This window comes from Sitophilus oryzae, unplaced genomic scaffold (genome assembly GCF_002938485.1).
Source record: "Sitophilus oryzae breed Bouriz unplaced genomic scaffold, Soryzae_2.0 scaffold_285_pilon_pilon, whole genome shotgun sequence".
Classification (NCBI taxonomy): Eukaryota; Metazoa; Arthropoda; class Insecta; order Coleoptera; family Curculionidae; genus Sitophilus; species Sitophilus oryzae.
The window spans coordinates 499,056-516,394 of NW_022146846.1; the positions used below are offsets into that span (position 1 = coordinate 499,056).

A 17,339-nucleotide genomic window follows, 5' to 3' on the forward strand; every position below is an offset into this window, starting at 1 on the left:
TTTCAGGAACCGTGTTCCATAATTATAATTTCAGACAAAACATAGAAAAAACAAACAAAACACCATAACCAAGAAGGTAAGAAACGAAATACAGCCTTAAGCTTCATTCAGAACCTCGCAATTAGTGGAATAGATTAGTGGTTTCAATTACACTAAATACTTTTTAGTTTACAATCATTCACAATGTCCAAAAAACGCAATTAAAATAAAATATCCTAGCAACAGCTTATCAGTTGTGTCCACAGAAAATGTCTAATATTTATCTTGTAAAACAATAAACTTTTGATTTCTAACCACAATTTCTCTTGACAGATGATAATCAAAGGTCAAAATGACATTCCTCGCAAATTTTGAAGTATAATTAGTGGAAAAGTTAAAAGTTTGTTAATAATGAATTTATTGCCCACAACCGAAGAATCCTATTTCTTCAGCTAATGGTAAACTGCTGATGGACACATTCCATCCAGTTCGAAAAGACCCACTCCAGGAAAGTTTTCTCGTTATAATTCGGTTTTAATATATTCTTTTGATGATAATAACGTTATTTAATAATGAATTTATTCCCCACAACCGAAGAATCCTACTTCTTCAGCTAATGGTAAACTGCTGATGGACACATACCATCCAGTTCGAAAGGACTCAGTCCAGGAAAGTGTTCTCGTTATAATGCGGTTTTAATATATTCTTTTCATGATAATAATGTTATTTAATAATGAATTTATTCCCCACAACCGAAGGATCCTACTTCTTCAGCTAATGGTAAACTGCTGATGGACACACACCATCCAGTTCGAAAGGACTCAGTCCAGGAAAGTTTTCTCGTTATAATGCTGTTTTAATATATTCTTTTCATGATAATAATGTTATTTAATAATGAATTTATTCCCCACAACCGAAGAATCCTACTTCTTCAGCTAATGGTAAACTGCTGATGGACACACGCCATCCAGTTCGAAAGGACTCAGTACAGGAAAGTTTTCTCGTTATAATGCTGTTTTAATGTATTCTTTTCATGATAATAATGTTATTTAATAATGAATTTCTTCCCCACAACCGAAGAATCCTACTTCTTCAGCTAATGGTAAACTGCTGATGGACACATGCCATCCAGTTCGAAAGGACTCAGTCCAGGGTTTTCTCGTTATAATGCGGTTTTAATATATTCTATTGATGATAATAATGTTATTTAATAATGCATTTATACCCCACAACCGAAGAATCCTACTTCTTCAGCTAATGGTAAACTGCTGATGGACACACACCATCCAGTTCGAAAGGACTCAGTCCAGGAAAGTTTTCTCGTTATAATGCTGTTTTAATATATTCTTTTCATGATAATAATGTTATTTAATAATGAATTTATTCCCCACAACCGAAGAATCCTACTTCTTCAGCTAATGGTAAACTGCTGATGGACACACGCCATCCAGTTCGAAAGGACTCAGTCCAGGAAAGTTTTCTCGTTATAATGCTGTTTTAATGTATTCTTTTCATGATAATAATGTTATTTAATAATGAATTTCTTCCCCACAACCAAAGAATCCTACTTCTTCAGCTAATGGTAAACTGCTGATGGACACATGCCATCCAGTTCGAAAGGACTCAGTCCAGGGTTTTCTCGTTATAATGCGGTTTTAATATATTCTATTGATGATAATAATGTTATTTAATAATGCATTTATACCCCACAACCGAAGAATCTTACTTCTTCAGCTAATGGTAAACTGCTGATGGACACATACCATCCAGTTCAAAAGGACTCAGTCCAGGAAAGTTTTCTCGTTATAATGCGGTTTTAATATATTCTTTTGATGATAATAATGTTATTTAATAATGCATTTATACCCCACAACCGAAGAATCTTACTTCTTCAGCTAATGGTAAACTGCTGATGGACACATACCATCCAGTTCGAAAGGACTCAGTCCAGGAAAGTTTTCTCGTTATAATGCGGTTTTAATATATTCTTTTGATGATAATAATGTTATTTAATAATGAATTTATTCCCCACAACCGAAGAATCCTACTTCTTCAGCTAATGGTAAACTGCTGATGGACACATGCCATCCAGTTCGAAAGGACTCAGTCCAGGAAAGTTTTCTCGTTATAATGCGGTTTTAATATATTCTTTTGATGATAATAATGTTATTTAATAATGCATTTATACCCCACAACCGAAGAATCTTACTTCTTCAGCTAATGGTAAACTGCTGATGGACACATACCATCCAGTTCGAAAGGACTCAGTCCAGGAAAGTTTTCTCGTTATAATGCGGTTTTAATATATTCTTTTGATGATAATAATGTTATTTAATAATGAATTTATTCCCCACAACCGAAGAATCCTACTTCTTCAGCTAATGGTAAACTGCTGATGGACACATGCCATCCAGTTCGAAAGGACTCAGTCCAGGAAAGTTTTCTCGTTATAATGCGGTTTTAATATATTCTTTTCGTGATAATTGAAAATTCCTACCACTAATCTTGACGTTCTGAAAGCATTACATTCAAATTATAGGAACAAACTTCTACGCTAATTGAAACCACTAATTGCGAGGCTCTGAATAAAGCTTTAGTTTTAACATTTGTCAAACAAATGTCATTGTCAAAATCTTCAGTAATAGACTACAGTAATGCCTAGAACTAAATTTTTTTTCTTCGATAATATTGATGATGTTGAAAATTATTTTTACCATATTATAAAATAAGACTAGAAAGAATAAATGTACCTTTAAATCCTTGTATTTCTTTCCGCACAACTGTTGAAGATTAAAGTTGAGCATCGACGCCAATCTGCCCACCAATTCCGGTCTTAAAAATGGCTCCTTAATGTCAACTGTCAAATAGTGGAACATGTCCACCGTTTCCCGCGCTAACGTCAGGTACGACTTGCATTGTCGTTCATCGGCGCTGAGCTGACGCATACGACTTTGTTGCTGGTCTGTGGGCAGTTTGGACCTAAAAGAACAATAATCAATTTTACTTTGTTTTTCAAAATTAAAATCTGCTCTTTCATTTAACTCCAGACGCAAAAAAAAACAATAAGAGAAAAAGCTTAGAAAAGAAAATAGTCCGTATAAAGGTCGACTCTCACTATACCTTCCGTTTCCATTCCATATCCGTTCCGTATTTTTTATTGTATTGACGCTACACGTAAGCTTCCGTTCCGTATCAGTTCCATAGTTTTTACTGTACAGGTACTTGGCTGTGATATGTCTGACGTTACTTCAACATAGCTGTCTAATTAGTACAACTTTAACAACTAGTTATCATTTTGTGTTAGTTAAAACAAAAAAATTTCTCAGAAATTTGCCAAAAATGCAAACTTATCCTACATCAGAGAGAACTGATACGATTCTATTAGTTGGTGAATGCAGTGTGCATTCACCAATTAATAGAATACCTAAATGCTCCTGATTTTATCAAGTCTGGTTTTATTTTATGGGGATATGTTAAAGACAGCGTTTACAAAACTCGACCAACTATTGTCGACAACATGAGAGCTACTTTGTAGCTGCTTTTCGAGGTAGAACTCCACATATACCTTTTAAAATGAAAAGATCCTTTTGAAAAGACAATTCAGTTAACAGGAAAGGAAGCATTTTGAGCATTTGATTTCATCTAGCTAATTTTTGTCATAATTTTATTATAGGTTTATATCTGAATTTAATTTTGTAATAATTAACATATGTTTTAAACGTGTGTCTTTTTATTACCGTTGAGTATTTTACTCTACAATCTTTAATTTTTGTTAAATTAACAAAAGGTATATCACACAGCCAACTAGATTTTTTCAAATAATAAAGATCTACTGACGCAAAATCATAAAAATTAAAATATCTAGGAAAATCTTTGTCTGAGGGGTAGGCAACCTTAATAATAATTTCAAGATATATAAATTCCCCATTGAACACCGGAAAAATATACTGGGTGTTCCATTTAAAATAAAGGAGTAACTTGCTTTTAAACGTGACTAATGTTCCATATTAATTTTGTCTCACCCTGTATAACTTTTCTGACCAAATTTCAATTTGGTTTAACATACAATGGTTACTGTAATTAAATATCAGGCTATACAAGGTCAACAAAAATTTAGGTAGCTGTTATCGAAATTTAAAATTTACTCTTCATTTTCACAAAATGTGAAATATGTCAAAATCCTTAGATTTTAGGTATATGCTTCTTTAATAAAACTCACCTTTATTTTTTTCCTAGAATCCGAAAATCAATTAATATATAGGGTGTTGTATTAGAAAAAGCATAACTTTGATGTGTAACTTTTTTTGGGGACACCCTGTATAATTCTATATATTTTTATAAAATGCTTTCAGTCAGCCTACATGTGCTGCCAAAATTTCATTTCGATATAAACTACTGTTCTCCTTGGAGCTTCCGCGGCGTATGAGAGGCGCCACCCTGTACAATTTATATCATTACGAAATATTTATTTTAAAAATTTGTATCTTTTGAAAAAGGTAATAGATTTAATATCGCCGGTAATTATATAATTAAGCCCCGGACGGGCGAACTAAGAATGAAATAGACTTCATCATTACCGATAAAAGGCATATAGTTAAAGACCTGACGGTGTTGAATAAACTAACCACAGGAAGCGACCATCGACTAGTGCGAGCCAGAATTGAACTTAACACAGGAAAAGAACGCCTTAAAATGATTAAAAAGGCTGGTAGTAGATCATGGACAAAGCCGGCAGATTTAGAAGGTTTCCAGCGCTGTATCACAGAACAGCTACAGGATTACACGCAGGAGAACAGTATTGACGGTTTAAACGAAAACATCACAAATGCGTTGTTAGAGAGTCAAAACAGGTACTGCCCCAAGACACAAAGAGAAGAAAAACTCAGTAAATTTACCAAGAGACTTATGGATAAAAGACGGGCCATGAGAAGTGAACAGCTGACTACTGTCGACGAATTAAGAGATATAAACAAACATATATCAAAGGCCATTAGGCGCGACCTCCGAACATTTAATCAAAACGAGATTCGACGGACAATAGAAAATAATAAAAGCATGAAAGTGCTACGAAAGAGTCTTCAAAGCGGAACAGCTGGAATAACAAAAATCAGAGACCATCAGGGATATATCACGACCAACAGGGAGGAGATCTTAAAGATAGTTGAGGACTTTTATAGACTGCTGTACCGAAGTCGGGGGGAAGGGACACAGGATTCAGAAGTCGAACCAGAGATATTGACATGGACAAAGGGCATCGTAAATCAAGGGTCAGAAACACTACCAGATATCACACTTGAAGAAATGGAACTAGCCTTAAGGAACACCAAGAATAATAAATCTCCCGGCGAGGATTGTGTGGTCGCAGATGCAATTAAGATTGGTGGTGAATGTTTGCTTCAGAAGATTGTGGATCTTTTCAACCTTTGCCTTTTTGATGGTACTCTGCCTGGGAAGTGGTACAATGCTGTAGTAATACTACTTCACAAAAAGGGGGACATAGCAGATCTAGAAAACTATAGACCGATAAGTCTGCTTAGCCACCTTTATAAACTGTTTACGAGGATAATAACAACACGACTCGAGAAGAAATTGGATTTTTACCAACCGATAGAGCAAGCGGGTTTCCGTGCAGGGTTCGGAACCAATGACCATCTCCAGAGTATTAAAATTATAATAGAAAAATCCATTGAATACAACAGGCCGCTTGTACTTGCTTTTGTCGATTTCCAGAAAGCTTTCGATACAGTAGAAATGGATGCAGTGATAAGGTCCTTGCAAGAATGTCGGGTGGACTATAGATACACAAGGCTTATTTACAATATCTATAAAAACGCCTCGATGACGGTAAAACTACACGAGAACACTAAAACCATACCGATAGGCAGGGGCGTTCGTCAAGGAGATACTATATCACCGAAATTATTTACCGCCGTTTTGGAGAGTGCCTTTAAAAAACTCGACTGGGAGGGGAAGGGACTGATGATTGATGGCAAGAACCTCACAAATTTGCGTTTTGCTGATGACATTGTTTTATTATCCGACAACCTAAGGGATACTGAAGTGATGCTCCGAGAATTGCGGGAGGTGTGTATCGGGGTTGGTCTGAAGATCAACTTCTCAAAAACCAAATTCATGACCAACCTGGTTCCCAGTGGAAATATTGTTGTGGGTGACAGTGAGGTGGAGCTTGTGGATAGGTATAACTACCTGGGACACGAGATACAGATCACAAGAGACAATCAGACATGCGAACTGAAGAGACGTATAACCCTGTCTTGGGCCGCCTATGGAAAGTTAAAAGATGTGTTTAAGGGCGACCAGCCAATCTGCCTAAAACGAAAGGTTTTCAACCAATGTGTACTACCGGTTATGACGTATGGAGCTGAGACCTTGACACTGACCATCGCATCTGCTAAGAGGCTCAGAGTGGCACAGCGACGAATGGAAAGATCAATGCTTGGAGTGTCTTTGCGGGATCATATAAGCAACGAGGATATACGTGCGAGAACAGGCGTCATCGACGTTGTGTCACGAATCGCTACACTCAAGTGGAAGTGGGCTGGACATGTGGCTCGAGTGACCGATGGTAGGTGGACCAAACACTGCTCGAATGGAGACCGAGAGCTGACAAAAGAAACCAGGGAAGACCACCAACACGATGGACTGACGACATAAAAAGGATCACCAATAACTGGATCCAGAGCGCACAAAATAGGCAACAGTGGGCGCAAATGGGGGAGGCCTATGTCCAGCAGTGGACGCAAAGGGCTGGCTGATGATGATGATGAATAGATTTAATTAAGAGGCGAAGGAATAAATAAATATCAGCAACATTTTAACAGAACTGGTACAAATGTAAGAACTTGACAAAGCTTTTACGGATATGCTTCAGTCCATCCGTCAAAAAAATGTATGGAGGGAAAGGATATGGAACGGATGGGAAACGGAACGGATAGTGTACATTGTCCTATTCATTTACATGATATAATATTTTATGTAAACGGAAGGGAGCTGATACGGAAGGTATAGTGAGAATCAACCTTAATGAAGTGCAATAATAATAACTGAAAGGTAAAATCAATTCTTAAATTTTTATCAATCATTTTGTGGAATATTTTATAGATTTTTCGACACTTACCATTTCTCATCGTCTGCAATCAAATCCTGAATTTCGTGTATTCTCTTCAACGATTCCAAAGATTCGTCCAACAGGAACGTTGTGTCGTTCATCAACATATTTACAAATTTAACAAAGTGATTGCCGTTCTTCGATTCGTTCACGACGGTTTGCCTGTGAATGGGGGATCCCCACATTCCTTTTGAAAATAAATAAAAAATAAGTAAAAAACATACCACAAATAAAATAGAATATATTATATTACCTTTAATAATTAGACTGATGTGATATCTTATCGAAAATTTATCATAGAATTCTGAACTTGAGCCTGTAGTTTCAACCTGAAATTTTGAAAAATTCAAATATAGTTCTTCTGGCGTAAGTTTTTCTGGTTGCAACATTTAACATCGCGTATAGCAAGGCTTTTCCTCAAGCTTACACAATATAGATATTTTTTGAAAACTGATTTTTTTAAAGTGATTTTTTTTAAACTGATTATTTTTTCAGAAATACTAATATTTTTGAAAAACTCTGTATATTCAATCTAGAACTCTAAACATTTTATGTGTATTCAACTTAAAGCAGAACCTGGAAGACTCCATCCATAACCTGCAATGGGAATCCTCTAATGCTGGAAGTACACACTCGCCGAGGCGACCCGAAACGTGACAAAAAAGGACCAACCAATAATGGTGACCTAACCTAACCAATAACAATGTACAAATCGTTAATTTTTTGTGGCGCCTCGAGTCGCCTCGCCGAGTGTGTACTTGCACCATAACGGTCTAAGATACTCAAAGAAGTTTCTCAAGACGTCGACCGAGAAAAATCAAAGACTTTCCTTGATTTAAGTAAGAACAATCTGTCTCCTCAATGAACAGCTCAGTAGATTCAACCTAAGAAACAACGGAGAATACAGATTCTGTGGGGAAAATGGGGAAAAACCAGAACACCTCATCACTGAGTGCGCCGAGACGACAACCATTTGTGCTATAAACTTTTGTACAAATCATATCGGTGATGGAAAACTAACCTCTGTGAAACCGGCACTGGCTTTTGACAAAGCCCTGAGACTGTATGATGAGTTATAACTCAAGGAAAGGGGACATAAAAAATCTATAAGATCTCCCATACAATCTACACCTTATATTTTTTGACTTTCTTCAATATTTTGTCACCTATATCCAGTTTTTGCTCATCTATAGAAAGTTTTTGTTGTGACATGACATATGTCAAAAATATGTTTTTTGTTATGCTGAAGAAATTCCGCATATTTATACTCTTTTTAAAAACTCCATTATCAAAAATTCCCATTTGTGTTTTGGCATATGATAACAGACGCACTACTGCATGAAGACTTAAAAATTCCGTACGTCAAAGAAGTCATACAAACTCAGAGCAAAAGACATTTCAAGACTACATGACCACACTAATACCTTACTTCAGCCCCTACTTGAACCAAAACCAAAGGAAGCCATCTCAGGAAAGAGATGGAAAGGCGGTTCCAAAAAGTACTGCCTCATCGTCACCTTAGACATCAAAAACGCGTTCAACTCAGCCCGCTAGGATCGCATTTTGGAGGCTCTCGAGCACATGGGTGTACCCTACTACCTACGAAGGATGGTCAGATCATATTTCAGCGATCGACTTCTGCTTTACGAGACGGAGCAGGGAACAGCGGTGCATGGGGTCACGGGAGGGGTACCTCAGGGCTCTGTCCTGGGGCCACTCTTGTGGAATGTTATGTACGACGGTCTGCTTCACCTTGAATTACCGGCCAACACAACACTCGTGACTTTCGCGGACGACGTGGCGGTTGTCCTTGTGGCGAAATACTTGGAGGAGCTGGAAGCTGTATTCTCCATCACCATCAGGAGGATAAGACAGTGGATGCAATCGGCAGACCTGTCGCTGGCGGAGCATAAAACTGAAGCACTCCTAGTGAGTAGCCGGAAGAAAATGGAGACCATCACCATCAGAGTAGGCGACCATGATATCAAGTCGCAACCCCATATCCGGTACCTTGGAGTGGTCTTGGATGAGAGGCTCAACTACAAGGAGCATATCTCCAGCGTCAGCAAGAAGGCGGGAGCAGTTCAGGACGCACTCTCACGGATTATGCCCAATATCGGAGGCCCCAGGCAATCCCGGAGACGATTACTTGCAACAGTATACTCTGTTTTTTTTCTCAGGTAAGATTTCGACAGACGATGACAGAAGAAAAGCAGATGACGTCCCATACCAATCTATTTATTTTAATAAAAAAAGTTTCTAATAATTTTTAAGTTAACTATGGATGGGTTTAAATATAAATTCGTCATGCGTCGTCACTTGTTGTTTTTAATCAGTTTTATTGGTTTATTTCAAAAATGACAGATCGTATTTCAATTTTATTGGTTTGACGGAACGATGAACGACAAACGGACGCCGATGCGTATGAACTCGCCTTTAGGTTTTTGACGTTTGTCAAAGTCTTGCCAAATTATAGGTTATAATTTTGTGACAACTTTTGTCAAATACCCTGCGTTTTGGAAGATAATGCATTTTGATTCGTGTTATTAGGTGTGTTTCGTGTCTTTTGCAGTCAAGTGGAGGAAAAATCGAGTGAAAATTAACTGTAGAACCCAGAGCACAGTTTATGGTTAATAGTCGCTGCCCAGACAGAAAGTCTTATACAGATACACCAATAAAGTTACTATCAATAAAGTTCGTATACCATCTCGTCGTAGATAAGTGCATCTCGAATATGGTAGAAGGACTATACTAAACCCATACTAAAAACTGGAGTAGCTGTAAAATATCGACATCACACGATAGGTAAATAATGGATTTTAGTACTGCAGAAAAATAATGTCAAAAGGTACTGGTTTAAAAAATTAAGATTAAAGTTAATTAATCAACCTGTGAGGTATAAAATTTGGTAAGTGTTATTAATAAAATAGTTTGTTTTATTTATGTTGTTTTATTTATTCCTGCGGAATATTACAAATTTGTATTTGTACATAAGTTATATTGATAAATATAATCATAAATGCGGGAAGTTTCATAAAGCTTGAAAGTAAGAAATAGTTTTTATATTCTTTGGTATGTGGTCTCTTGTTTTTGTTTGTTTTGTATTAACACAAACCGTTTTTTATTAAATAAAATAACTTGATTTCATTTTTTCAGTTTTATACAGTTTTTTTCACAATATTTTGAAGTTACTTGTCAATCAAATTTTAAATACATATATTAATTTCGTGCTATGCGTTCCAGTTGTACCAACTTATTTCTTTGTAAAATAAAATAAACTACTTTGAAATTAAAATGACAGACACGTCTATCACTGTCAAGGATCTTCTCGTTGGATAGACTATAGTTACCTCCGTCCTGCTATACGGAGCACCGGTGTGGTCAGAATCGCTGGAACTAAAAACATATCGCAGGACAATGACATCAGTCCACCGACTCTCTGCGATCACAGTGGCGTCAACATACCGAACGGTATCACAGGATGCAGTGAGTGTAGTGGCATCATGCCTGCCTATCGACATCTTGGCGGGAGAACGCCAGCGACAACACCGTAAGAAGAAAGCCGAGCAGCGACAGGTCTTCTGTGAAGAAGAGAGGCCTGAAAGTCATCGTCTCTGGCAAGTGAGATGGGACAGCTCGACGAAAGGTCGGTGGACACATCGACTAATCCCGGATGTCACCAAATGGATCACCCGTGTGCACGGGGAGATTGGATTCTACATCACCCAACTCTTGACTGGACATGGATGCTTTCGAGCATACTTGCACAGATTCAAGAGAAGTGACTCCCCGAACTGTCACCATTGCCGCGTGGTGACCGAAGATGCGGAGCACGTGTTCTTCCGATGCCCTCTATACGAGGAGATAAGGACGGAACTCGAGAGAAATCTAGGCTTGTCCATCAGCCCAGAAAATATAGTGGACTGCATGCTGAAGAGTCAATCGGCATGGAACAAGGTAGCAGAGTATGCTGAAACCATACTCAAGGATCTTCGCACCACCTACGAAGAATAGACAGCAGTAACACCAAATAAGAACGCCCCGGCGAAGTAGTATTTACAAAAAGTGCCGCCGGGGAAAGAACGTTCCTGGAGAGAGGACAGATATTTGAACCAGTACCTAGAAGAAGACTTAAAAGACAATGGCCATCTGATTTGAAAGAATATTAAGAAGGATTTCTCTCTAGAGAAGACTTCATCACATTAACTGGAGTGTCATTGCGCTCAACATCAAATTAGCCCATAGACTTTCTTTGTAATTATTCTGATTGCTAATAAATCATAAAAGATTGTTTGGCACACTCTGTATAGCGAAAACACAAAAAAAACAGTAAAAGACAGTAACGTAAAATAATGACATTTAGTTATCATTATTTATATCATCGAAAATAATAGTTATTGACAGTACAAGTGTGTTTATGAACATGATTACAACAACGAGTGTGAACGATTAGAACGACAAAGTCGTAGACCGAGTCGTTCTAATCACACGAGTGTTGTAATCATGTTTAAACGCACGTGTTATGTACAACGTTTTATCTACAACCGAAAAATATGAAAATGCTGTTTTAATTTTCGTTTATTAGTCGTCCACCTTTAATACCTTTAACTATGACATTTGTCACATTTTTTTCTGAAAAGTCAGTTTGCCCTGTCAAGTAAACGCGAGCACTTTTTGGCCAGAAAAATCATTTTAAAAATTACGATGAGCGATTCCGAAAGTCTCTCTTCAGATGTAGAAGTTGCAGTAGTACGTGCCACGGAATCATTATTGCCGGAAAAGTTAATATATTTAGATGTTCATAGTTGTTTTTCATTATTATAAAAACTAGTTGTGTTATAGATTCATAACACCACTAGTTGTGTTATGAATCTCATAACGTAACTGAAATACTAAAAAAATAGTGATGTAAAAACGTTATAACTAAACGGTTGTAGATAAATATTTTTACATATAAAAAAATCTACTTACGTCTGTGTAAAACTTCATTAGAGAACTTGGCAACGCCGTTCTGGATATGTGATGTAACATGAGCCTATTGTAGAGGGGTTCGCATCTGGGCTGAATGCTCGGAATTATGGCGAAAAGCACTTCAATCAACTTGGCAACGAGGTAAGGATTCTTGATCATGTTCGATGAGCAAATAGTCACTAGGAGCCACGTAATCATGGGATCCTCGGTGTTATCCGTTATAACACTTGGAAAATATCTGAAAATTGAATTTTAATTATATAATTTAAGAGTCCATTTCACTAGTCCGAAAAAGTAGCAAAATAAGCGTTCGGCATTTAACAGTTTATCTAAAACTGGCTAGGTATTTTTATTCAAATGAAGAAGGAAATTAAAGATAAAGGATTATACTATATCCGTATTGTAGCACATTTTTAGACAACTTCTTTATTTTTAAGATTTTGTTGGTCCAACATCAACAAAATATTCCTTATGTTTAGACTAAATTTTCTCGAAAATAAAGACATAATTTAAAATTCCGTTACAATACGGAAATAGATTGAAGTTTTGTGAATACAGTGATATATAATTTATATGGTTTTGTAACAAATTGTTCGCTATTTTATGGCAAATGCTGAAGCTCTGCAAACCTTAATCAAGTCTTAATCAAAGCACGTGTGTTTGGAATTTTGATTGTGGCTTAACACGACAGAATCGGGCTAGGCCTTAGGCAGATTTCTGAAATATAATATATATTTCCTTCGGCTACACACCCGCTTTACCCGACCCCTAAGCGCGACCCGAACATGACAGCGTAATAGACTTTTAAGGCAGAGTTCTTTTCTTCAAGACAAAAACTTCATTAGATAATAAATTTTCTTTTATATTTTACATAGATTTTAGTAATGTGTGGTTATTGATTGAAAAAGTATTTTTCACATACTAAATAAAGCTTTAGGAACCGAATATTTTAGCTATACCGATAGAACAAATTCACTTAAAATTGAAGAAAAAATAGTAAGTTACAAATGAAGGGTCCAGGGGAAAATCTCGATAAGCGCCAATTTCTTAATTTTAGGATTTTACAATATTATAGTAGGTCTAACTGGTCCCTACAAAATATATAAACTCTGCAGGACAATAAGTTGTTAGCTCAAACTACATAGAGAAAAGGATATATGACAATGATAATTGTTAATTCAAAATTCAAAGTAGCTGTATACATTTTTATTAAGTAAATTTCAAGACTTACTGTAAGGCAAACAACAAGAATTCGGCTATGTCCTCCACGTACCACTCTGGCATTGCGTAGAACGCCGGTGTCTGAGGTGGGGGCAGTGGCAGTTCGGGAATAGGCTGTCCTGGCGCGGCACCCGTCATTAAACTTAACAGGTACTCGGTGACAGAGGTATAGAAAATTAGAGAACGGCGCATCAGGTTCTTGTCTAGGAGACCAGCGTCTGCGCAGGCCTTGGATCTGAAAAATAAGAAATTGACAAGTTAGAGCCGATTCACACCACTATAAAGCCCCATCTAAACATCACATGTAAAAAAACAATATTTATTTTTATTTATTATTTATTAAGTATTAGCTTATTAATTAACTATCACAACACAATTCTCTTAAACCAAAAACTCGTAATACAAAACTAAACTGTCAAAACGAATGACAATGTTAGGAAATAAATAAATAAACGTGCCAACTTGACTTTATTTACAGCAGAGCTACCACCCTAGTCCCCAGCGGGAAGTTTAAATTCTAGTTAGTCAGACCGGCGCCGAATATGTCCATGATTGGCAACAATGAATTTAAAAATCGTGCCCTCGATTACGTAACTATAAATTTAATTGGTGTCGCTATATATTTTTGAAATTAGGTTTTATCTACCGGATGTGGAGGTTTCCATTTAAAAAAAATCATGATGGCGTCCTATCCGTCAAATTTAGACGACACTAAAGACGTTTTAAACAATTTTAGCTTGTAAATCGACATCATCGCGCAGTATTACAAATGAAATATTTTTTTTAAATTGAGTGAGTCACTTAAAATAATGTACATATATCCGAACTTACTTATTTAATTTTTTCAATTGCTGTTTCCATCTCTTGATGAACTGTTTGTTCCTGCTGGCGAACGGCGTGTTCTTCCATTGCGCCTCGGCAGCTATCGTCTCGTCCAGAAGCCTCTGTAAGTCTTTGATGGCCCTTAACCTACGTTGATATTTTTGTAAAGCGGGTAAAAGGGACAAGTGGTGGCAGTGTAACGTTAGAAACCAGCAAATGGTCGAGAAGTTAGGAGTTGGAAATTCGTAAGTTTTACCTAAAAATAAAATAGAAGTATTAAATATAATTGATTAATTAATTATATTAACTGATTAATCAACTAATTAATTAAATTTAATCAAGTTAATTAAATTTAATTAATTAATTAGGTTAATTTATTTAATTAATTAATTAATTTAATTAATTAATCAAGTTAATTTACTTAATTAATTAAGTTAATTTAATTAATTAGTCAAGTTAATTTAATTAATTAGTCAAGTTAATTTAATTAATTAATTAAGTTAATTTAATTAACTAACTAAGATACTTAAATTGTCTTAATTAACTTAATTAAAATGACTTAATTAATTAAGCTAGCTAGATGTAATTAATCGAGTTAATTAAATTAATGAATTAATTATTAGTTAAATTATACTTCACTTTTGATGATAAAAAACTTTTAGCCAAAATCCTTTTGGGAATCTATGAGCGAATTTAAGGTCTATGGGCGGTCTGGCAGAATTCACAGGGGGGATTATGAAATTATATTATTTAAAATATTTATTATAACAACAAACGCTATCTTTAATTCGATTCTTAAAAATAATGCTGGCCGCTAATTTTTCCCATCAAATTATTATTTACCAAACCAAACTTTAACTAAATACAGGGTGTTCCGTAATAACATGCTAATATTTAAAGGAGAGAAAAAAAATGTTTTATTTCTTAATTTCCTTACACAAATTCCATACAACAATCACCGCATCAGATTTTCAGCGATTTGTCCCTGAAGTAAACTGACTTTAATTTTTTTAAGCAAAAAATATGCGAACAAAAAAATCAAGAGATAAAAATTGTTTCGAAATGAATGGAGATTTTGAAAATAATTTTTATTTTAAGAGAAGTCAATGGTGTACAAATTTTTTCTTTAAAAATATTCAATACATGTATAGAAGACATGAATCAAGTTTTATACAGATATCTATAATAAGATCAGAGTTACTATAAAAAACAGTTTTTCCTTAGAAAATTTTAGCACCCTGTATTTCATTAATTAAGATGTTTAGGACATACATTCATATGAAGCTTATGAATAGTTTCAAGAATCACTCCTTTAAATATTAGCATGTCATTAAGGAACACCCTGTATACAGGGTGGTCCGAACTGTATTCCGTAAACTTCCGTGACATATCCTGCAGATAAAAATAAGTAAAAAAATTTGTAAAAATGTATGTCCTAAAATGCTTAGTTTCGGAGATACAGGGTGTAGAAGTTTAATTTTTATTTCGATTTTTTCCAAATAATTTCTGAAGTAACGAGACATTTTTTATGTAAACAGTCATGGAAATGTATATTTTTTCACTCGGTAGTTTTATACAGGTACGGACAAAAAGTTATTACATTTGAAAACAGTTAAAACACATGTAGGTGGCGCCCCCTACAAGTAGGAGCCATATTGATATCAAAATCAAATTTCTCATGTAAAAAAACCCTCAGACACCAATTTTCATCCAAATATTGACGTTACTTCCGAAATTATTTGGAAAAAATAGAGAGAAAAAAATTAAACTTCTACACCCTGTATCTCCAAAACTAAGCATTTTAGGACATACATTTATACGAATTTTTTACGTATTTTTATCTGCAGAATATGTCACCGAAGTTTCCGGAATACAGTTCGAACCACCCTGTATACATACACGTGTAAGGGTAAAACATTGCATTATATTCGCGCTTCACATAAAATATTCTTTCCTGTATAGAATGCTCCCTAAAACACGCGATTACAGATTTTTACTTACCAAATTCCTCTAACCAATCTCCCACTTCCTGCGAAGAGAATTTCAGTCTTGTGTCATTTGTGATCTGCACCGTCGCCTCCGAATGGAAGGGGTACATGAGATCCATCTTGTTGAACTTGATCTTCAGCGACAAGTTCTGCAGCACGCTGAGCAGGTTCAGCATAAACCCATCCCCAGCCAACAGGCGTTCCTCCATACCTAACTGAGCCCGTTTTTCGTTATTTTTCAGTATCTGAGCTAGGTACTTCAAGCACGAATCCCTGCTGTCTTGGTTAGCGAGGATATAGTGAAAAATCCTATGTAAGGTGCTGCGTGTGTTCTCCAATTCCAGCTGGAGGGTGTGTTTAAGTGTGTTGTCGTTCACTGAGTTCCCTGAGAAGAGTTTTCCGGACTTTGGGCTCGTCTTCGGCGAAAACAGAGATGTCCAAGAAGGGGCCGAGGAAGGACATAAAGGTTAGCTCTCGACCTGAAACAGGATAGTTATTTTTATAGTAGAGATAATACCAGCGTTCCAAAAAAGCTCTATATCATATTGTGCTGGCAACTCTTACTTTTCGGTCGGTATTTACATGAGTGGAAGTAAATCGCATAGGGATCTTATTAAGTCGGAGTAATAAAAATGCGACGGTGTGCGGTTGCGGCGTTGCCACATTTCTCCGGTACGCCTTTCCCTATTATTATTATTGTCAGCATTTATACAGGGCACAGAATAAATCGTTGAACATAGTTGTTAATAAGTATAGTTGAAGAATAATAGTTGAATTTAAATATTTTAAATAGTTTTTTTTCTTTATTCTTTGTATTTTTTTGTGCTTCCGACGACGCGCGACGGAAAGAGATAAACTTTCCGAAACGTTAAGCATTTTTTTGTTCGTTAGGCAAATTTGTATATCTATAAACCTAACTTCTAACAAATTTTCTTGCAAATACCAATTAGGATTTTTTGGAGAGATGAATCCGCCAAATAGGTATAGACATTTTTAATGATTTTTGAATTTAGAGTTCTAATAGCGTGACCAGTGTCGAACACCAATTCAATTCCGCTTATTTTCACCAAAAGTGCAAGTGTTTCTAACTTGCACTTAAAAATTAGGTAAAATTACAACGACTCGTTAATAAATTGACAAATAAAGTACCACGAGACGTAATAAATCGTGAAGCTGAACAATAATATACACTCTTCCCTAAAATGTTAAGTACTGATTTATCCCGTTCC

General features: G+C 35.9%; 1 protein-coding gene across 1 annotated transcript in view; it reads right to left on the bottom strand.

The window, feature by feature from the left end:
- LOC115884489 (ubiquitin conjugation factor E4 B-like) overlaps positions 1–17,339 on the bottom strand; it is a 30,988-nt gene that overhangs the window by 5,330 nt on the left and 8,319 nt on the right. The window contains 8 exon segments of the mRNA XM_030903085.1: positions 2,730–2,958; positions 7,118–7,295; positions 7,362–7,437; positions 12,080–12,317; positions 13,311–13,535; positions 14,132–14,378; positions 16,124–16,512; positions 16,514–16,589. Of these exon segments, the coding sequence (XP_030758945.1) occupies positions 2,730–2,958; positions 7,118–7,295; positions 7,362–7,437; positions 12,080–12,317; positions 13,311–13,535; positions 14,132–14,378; positions 16,124–16,512; positions 16,514–16,589 (1,658 nt within the window).